The following is a 7,628-nucleotide window of genomic DNA, read 5'->3' on the forward strand; positions in this document are numbered from 1 at the left end:
TGGTTCAGTATAAAGGGAGGAAGAAAGTAGTGGCCAATGTAACAGTTAATGGTCAATTATTACATTGTAGTATATTTCCAGTTTAATTCTGTTTAGCAGCTATAGTTTGCTAAATATTCAATGTCCCCAGCTAACTATTTGATTCCCATATATCTTTGATACAGATATAAATGAGTGTGATCTTCGGAAATCAGATCCTGAGAAGTATGAAAAACTATATCCCTGTTATAGTGGGAGCACATGCCATGATACACAGGGTGGTTATAAATGCAAATGCAAATTTGGACATTGAATGAAACAATATAAAATAAAATGGTACTACTGAGCAACAAAAATACTTCCAAAAGAATGAGGAAGCATCTTGGCTGTCAACTCAAGTTATCTTTAAAATCCTCAAAAAGACAGAAAGGGAAATGGCCCCGTTCGGCTTACCCCATATTGGGCCTGTTTGGCTTGTTTTTTCAGCCGGAACAGTATTTTTCTCTCACAACAATTCAGCCAGAACAGTATTTTTCAGCCAGTTTCGGGCCAAGTTTCTTGATCAGAGTAAGAGCAATTAAGTGATAAAAATCATAATTTAGACAACTATTTTCAAGGATGAGTTCATTCAACTTAAAAAACATTTTTTTCCTGACAAGAATAATAAAATTTCACTGAAATACACAAAGTTGCAGGATTATGGAAACACCTCAAAAACCTGGCTAACACTGAAATCTCCTATCTTCACATTGTCTGAGCTTGTAACCAAGAGATTGTCTGGTTTGATATCACCATGAATAACATTCTGTGTATGAAAATGACAAGTTTCAGTGTCACATTCAAGCTAGAAAACATGCGGCATAGTGCAAACTGCATAACATAGAAAAACAACCAAACATGAGCACATGGTTACTGGCACATGTAAATAAGTTAAAAAATGGGAGAAAAGAAACATTAGATGGGAGTCTGGGAACTGTGGGATTTACTTTTCTAGGCAAGCATGATCTATCATGCACAGCAGTGATGAATAAACTAAATAAGAATTTTAGCATTGTTGTGAATCGTCGTTCGCATTGGATCTACTGTGCAGGGGATGGCCAGGTGGTGTAACTTCAATTAGGGTATTACATTGAAATGAGAGAAAAGAAGAGTTGAGAGATATCGCCAACGATTTAGAGACTGGAGAGATTATTTCTTGCTTACTTTTATGGAGGATTTGGTCAGACCGGGTCCATCTCTATCTATCGTTATCTTTAACTTCCCAGCCCCTAGTAGAAACTAAAATGGACTCAATATAACAATACTTAACCTTCCTAATATCTCCCTAAGTCCTAAGCAAAACCAACCTCAACTGTTGTTGCCATATACCACAGACATGGCATTCCCTCAACTATAATGCCTAAACTAATCTGTTGAATGAACCACATTGTTCACCATGTAATATCTAGAAGCATGTTGCTCCAGCCAGCACCCTCTGTAGCAGCTGCTGCTTGCGTCACATACTGCTGCCAGGGTGCAAGCACACAAGAAGCAAATAAATAATCTGCTTGACAGATAGACTGATATTAATGCTTACAGCTTTATACAACAACAAAAAACCAAGTTTGATGCATACCACCATCTTAAATGTCAACTGTGCTTTGCCTAGTCCTTGAGTGAGGACATCATCATATTTTTAGATAAATCCAATGACTACCCAAAAACCAAACGAATAGCAGGCAATTGGCTGTGCTCAAACTTATGGAAGCTGAAATCTCAAGTTCAAGCCTACATATCCAGGACTTAAGTGTATTTATTTATGTCCAGTAGGCAGTGGCTTGCAGAAATCCATTGATCTTACACAAATCATGAAATGACCATGCATTACAAAACCAAACCAGTATTTTCCAATGCACTGAAATACTGATTATAAAGCTAAAACAAGATCGGCAAAATACAGTTCAGCCGCAAGCATGGAAATACAAATACACAAAAGGAAAAAGGAAGAGGGGGGCGTTTGTAGAAGAGGAAATACAAATGATTTTCCAAAAAAATTTGCACCCTGGAAAATTGTTTTCAACAAGATATACCTCAACTTATCTACCATTAGTTTTCTAAATTGTAAAGGATGACATGGCACAGTATTCACCCAATATACAAGGTAACGGGGTGATTTTTACACAGGGTGATTTTTAATACTGTTGCTGGCTATGAAAATTTAAAAATCACTTCAATTTGTATAGTTGCATAATACAAAGGTATGCATGTTGATCTAAGACTGGTTTATTCTTTTTTTATGCTACTAGTTTTATTATGACACAAGTAGCTGTACATGATAGTTTTTGTCTTCTTAAAATCATGATTAGTTCAATACTTTGTAAGGCATATATATGGAATGGATTTTGAGATCCAAAGTTGTAGTTTGAGGTAAAGATGAAATTATTTTTAATGATAAAAGGGAACTGATGTATTGTTACCATTCCATTAGGTGCCTATGAATTACCGGGGCTGCAGAGGCCAGACGCCGTGCCGGAGATGGTCGCGAGGACGCTGGGCCCTAGGTGGTGCTCGACCGAGCTTAGTCTCCTCTCTGGGTTGCGGTGCGGCGAGCGGATGGAGGAGATCGGCCGCAGGCGAGACGAGTCCAGGCAGCGGGCCGCCGGCGTGGGCGGGCGGGCACGCGCGGGGCAGCGCGTAGGCGCGGCGTTGCGGGCGGGGTGGCGTGCGGGGCGGTGATGGGGGTGACCGGTGGGCCAAACTTTGCCGGTGGAGGCGGCTTCGGGGCCACGGCCGGCGGGCGGGCACGAGCGGGGCAGTGCGGGAGAAGGCACGACGGCGCGAGGATGACGGGCAGGGCGGAGGGCGGCGCTGGCAGGGCCGGTGAGGGAGTGAGGGGAGGAGAGGTTGCAGAGGACACGGTGAGGGAGCGAGGGGTGGCGCTGGCACTCTGGCAGGGGCGGTGAGCGTGCGTGCGTGAGTGAGTCTCAGCCGTAGCAGTTAAGTCCTGGGTCAGGCCTTTGCCGAGTGTCCGCGATCCAGCACTCGGCAAAGCCAGGATTTAAAAAAAACATTAAAAATCTTTGCCGAGAGTCAAGCCGATAAGGCACTCGGCAAAGACTATACTTTGCCGAGTGCGAACCCTAGAACACTCGGCAAAGGTATTTTTTTTAAAAAACTTTTCTATTTCCTTTCCCTTTTCGTTAACTGTTTTTTTCAAATTTGTTCCAATACACTTTGAAAATACCTTGTCAAATTCACTCAACAATGCAAATTTGATGATTCAGCGAAAAATAGACCATGATTTCATGTAGTTATAGCTCAAATTCCATTTATATAATTGCACTTACAAATTAATAATTATCAAATGGATCCAAAAAATCGCTAAAATTTAACCTGACACGATCTTTGATGTCTATTGGCTATACAAAAAGTTTCGGAGTCAAACCACAACTCGACTGTCACTTTCACTCCAAATCTTACTAGATCATTCTCAACAATCATGAAACTTCTTCGGAGATGTTTCAGTTTGTAAGCAATGTACGTGACAACTTATGCGACACCTTCTCAATTTTTTACCACAGCCTCCACATATGATATCATGACATCTTATCAAATTTCATGATTTTTGGACTTCCTTTGCTTTTTATAGAATTTAAAAACCATTCAACCACACGCTCGGGGTCGTGTTTCCGAAATAAGATGTTCGAAAACCCTTATAATCTTATAGGTAAGGCCTCAAACTGGGTTGAGTAACATGAATATCAATTTTATACTCATTTTTTCCAAATATTTGAATCACTTGCGGTTCAAATTTAACTTAATTCAAAAAATTGCTTGAAATGCAATTAATTAGTTAAATATAGCAAATAAATTCAAAAATACACCAAACTTAAGCATGGAGTACCAAATGTGGTATGTGGAGAGGTGAAAAAATTTGAAGTGCAGGAGTCAAAAAAAATTATACTTTGCCGAGTGTCTGCTTTTGACACTCGGCAAAGAGCCTCTTTGCCGAGTGTTGCATTTGTACACTCGGCAAAGAGCTGACGGCGGCAAGCTGGCTTAATGGCGGGCCAAAATTTGCTGAGTGTGAGACATTGACACTCGGCATAGCTGAGCACTCGGCAAAGAGGACATCTTTGTCGAGTGCTGAAATTGAGCACTCGGCAAAGACCAGCTTTGCTAAGGGTGTGTCGTTGTCGAGTGTTTGAGTTTGGGCACTCGGCAAAGACAGCCTTTACCGAGTGCCCGAGATAAAAAAAAAACTTGGCAAAGTTATCGGCACTCGGCAAAGCTTGCGATTCCGATAGTGATGCGTGAAAATGGGCCGCAAGTGGGTCGAAAGCAAACGAGTGGCAGGACAGTTGGGTATATTTGTGAAAATTTTCACAAAAATATTCACAAATATGCCCCTGAAGATTTCTATTAGGCCCAACCGTCCTACCACTCGTTTGCTTTTGGCCACTTGCGGCCCATTTGCACGCATGGACTACTCACGACAATCTTCCGATTAAAAAAAACTGCCCGATGCTCTTCCTGTTCCCTTCCCCGCCCCCTCCTCCATTGCGGTGGCGCCGCCACATGCACGCGAGCCCCTCTACGTCGGCCTCTCGGCGGCTGGCCGCTGACGCTAGCCATCCACGGCCCCGCGCCCTCCACCGCCGCGCCCATCCGTCTCGGGCTCCCGGCAGCCGGCGGCGCTGGAGGTCACCGTCCACGGCCCCGCTCCCTCGTCAGCCACTGTGGCACTGCTGCTTGCCGGACCTCACACGCGAGGGACATCCGTCTCGGCCTCCCGGTGTCCGGACGGAATCGACTTGGTTCTCTATGATGTGTAAGTTTCTCTCTTTTCCTCATTTTCCAGGATTCTTCTTCCTTCTCCAATAATCCTCTCTCTCCGAGAACGGAATCGACTTGGTTCTCCATGACCTGTACGATTCAGGTTTCTCTCTTTTCCCTTTTTTCCTATTATAAATTAGCCCATGAATCTTCTTTCTTGTTATAAAAACAAATTTAATCTTTGTTGACAGCGAAGTCTCTGCATCCCGAACCAGTTCGCCAGTTTTGAATCTTGGTCTCGCCAGATTAGGGCGCCGCGCTCTCGTCAGTGCACAAGATCCTCACCCTTGAACTCCTCGGGCCTGGTGCACCAGGCGCCGCCGAGGTCATGGCCGCCGTCGTCGACGCCATCACGGCCTGCCGCTTTGAGGTCACTGACCCGGCGTCCGAGGAGGCCGTCCTGCCAAGGGTCCTGCAAGTGCTGCTCGCTTGCATGTGCAGCCGTGCAGCACCGGCGATTGCCAACCGCCACGTCTGCACGATCGTCAACACATGCTTCCGTGTCGTGCAGCAGGCTGGAACCAAGGGGGAGCTACTGCAGCATGTCTCCCGACAAACAATGCAGGAGGTTATACGAACTGTCTTTGCCCGCCTGCAGGACATCGATGTCACCGTGTTGTCGACGAGCAGGTATGGAGCATTGTTATACTCGCTATTACTTTGTTGTGCTGATGAACTTGGAAAATTTTGCAATACCATTCCCCCATCAGCATAATAACTCATCTTACTATGCTTATGTACATTGGTCTGAAGTATAAACAAGTGAAATGATCCATGTTTTTTTGTCCTTCTTAGTTTGAACTAATTGTTGTCATTTGAGCAATATGACCACCTTGCAAATACTGACAGTCTGACACTAAGATTAGCTCTTGTTAGTTGTTAGCCTGGAACCAAGCTTTTGTTAGTAGGAACTTGGAAGGCTCAGGTCTTCCTATACGAAATGAAATTCGTTTGCTGGTAGCATTTGTTATGCAGGTTGCTGGTTGCAAGAACCAATGTTTCGGTGCTGAGGAGACAGAGAATAGGAAGAGTGACTTTGTATGTTTGAATAGCTCTGGCCATGAGGTGGGAGATGGTTCTGGTGTTGTGCAAGATAGAGACTTGATGCAGCCCTTTGGGGTTCCTTGTATGGTAGAGATATTGCAATTCTTGTGCTCCCTCTTGAACATAGCAGAAGACATTGAGGTGAACCCAAGGATGAATCCAATTGACTTCGATGAGGTTGTGCCGCTTTTTGCTCTGGGGTTGATTAATTCGGCTACTGAGTTGTCGGCTTCGTCTATACATAGACATAAAAAACTTTTAGCATTTGTACAGGATGAATTGTTCCGCAATCTCATGCATTTTGGCTTGTCAATAAGCACCCTGATCCCATCAACAGTGTGCAGCATTGTTTTTACTCTCTTTTACCATCTGCGCTATGAACATAAGCTGCAAATAGAGGCTTTCTTCTCATGTGTTATCCTAAGATTAGCACAGAGTAGATATGGAGCAAATTATCAGCAGCAAGAAGTTGCCCTTGAGGCTCTAATTGATTTTTGCGGGCAGAAAGAGTTTATGGCTGAGATGTATGCAAATATGGACTGTGTTTGGAGTGCTCAAATATTTTGAAGAGTTAGCTAACCTTCTGTCAATGAGCGCATTTCCTGTGAACAGTCCTTTGTCAGCTTTAAATGTGCTTGCTGTGGATGGTTTGGTTGCTGTCATTCAGGCAATGGCACAGCGGACTGACAATGCACCTCAACATCATGAGCAAACAGTACCAGAAATATGTGAATATTTTCCTTTCTGGCAGTTGAAGTGTGAGAGCAGTAATGATCCTGAACAGTTGCAGACTGATGCATTCTTTGACTAGTCATGTGTTATGATAAAGCTTCAGTTTAAGTTAGTGCTAGCCTCTAAAAATCTATCTCATAGATCCACGACAAATTTATTTACGATTATAGCGTTTGTGCCGTTACTAAAATTAGTTTTGATAATTTATGATTTTATTTTGAGTTGTCAGAATTAGTGTTTGTCTCTTCCGTTGCAAGATTTGAAAAGAACCTTTATTGCCCTCTCATTGACACACGGTTAATAGGAAATTATTCTGTGTTCTATGTTTGTCCTCAAGTCCAATGTCAAATTGACTCTTGTATCTAAGATGAAGTAATGGAAAGTTTGACTAAATCGATAAAATGCATGTTAGCAGGCACATCAAGTCTAATTAACTAACGGGCTAGGCTAGCGCCTGGACGTCCGGACGCGCGCATGCTGCTGCGCCTGCCCGCCTGCAAGTGCCTGCTACTGCACCAGCCTGCCCGCATGAGGGAGCCTGGAGCCAGAAGGCACGTGGGGACCGCCTGCGCACGTAGAGACCGCCTGTGCCGGCTCCGTATCACGCACACGGGTACCGCCTGCGCCTGTGCCTGCTCATGAACAGTGGTGGAGGCGGCCCTACGAGACGCGGGAGGGGCGCGCGATGGCCGGGGCGAATCCGCGAGGGCTGGAGCGAGCGGCGGGCGGGACCGAACGGCGCAGGCTGGCGGGGCACGCGGACCGAGCAGCGCGTGTGGGGCGCGTGGAGCGGTCCATCCAGACGGACGGACGCCCGCTTCGTATCATTAGCGTTAACTAATCCCTTTACTAGAAAAGGTAAAATATAAATGGATATGTATCATTCATGTTGTCGTTTTCATAAATGTTTGATAGTTTTTTTCTCCTATTGCAATATGTTTGATAGTTTTTTTTCTTCCATTGCAATACACGTGCATATTTGCTAGTTAATATAATAGTTAGCCTGTGCAGGTTGCCTAGGTACTCCAGCGATGCTCCCAGGTCAGCTGCCACACGCC

At 44.5% G+C, this 7,628-nt stretch overlaps 1 protein-coding gene across 2 annotated transcripts; it reads left to right on the top strand.

The window, feature by feature from the left end:
* Nucleotides 1-4,545: 4,545 nt before the first annotated feature.
* Nucleotides 4,546-7,055, top strand: LOC136482415 (ARF guanine-nucleotide exchange factor GNOM-like). 2 transcript variants are annotated; one of them, XM_066479629.1, is made up of 3 exons: nucleotides 4,546-4,789; nucleotides 4,986-5,424; nucleotides 6,986-7,055. In XM_066479629.1, the coding sequence occupies exons 2-3, from the start codon at nucleotides 5,123-5,125 to the stop codon at nucleotides 7,002-7,004; spliced, it is 321 nt and encodes a 106-aa protein (XP_066335726.1). In that variant the 5' UTR covers nucleotides 4,546-4,789; nucleotides 4,986-5,122; the 3' UTR covers nucleotides 7,005-7,055. The 2 variants fall into 2 exon arrangements, with proteins under 2 accessions (XP_066335726.1, XP_066335725.1); XM_066479628.1 differs by lacking the exon at nucleotides 6,986-7,055 and adding an exon at nucleotides 5,770-6,154.
* The last annotated feature ends 573 nt before the right edge of the window (nucleotides 7,056-7,628 follow it).

This window comes from Miscanthus floridulus, chromosome 9 (assembly GCF_019320115.1).
Source record: "Miscanthus floridulus cultivar M001 chromosome 9, ASM1932011v1, whole genome shotgun sequence".
Taxonomy (NCBI): Eukaryota; Viridiplantae; Streptophyta; class Magnoliopsida; order Poales; family Poaceae; genus Miscanthus; species Miscanthus floridulus.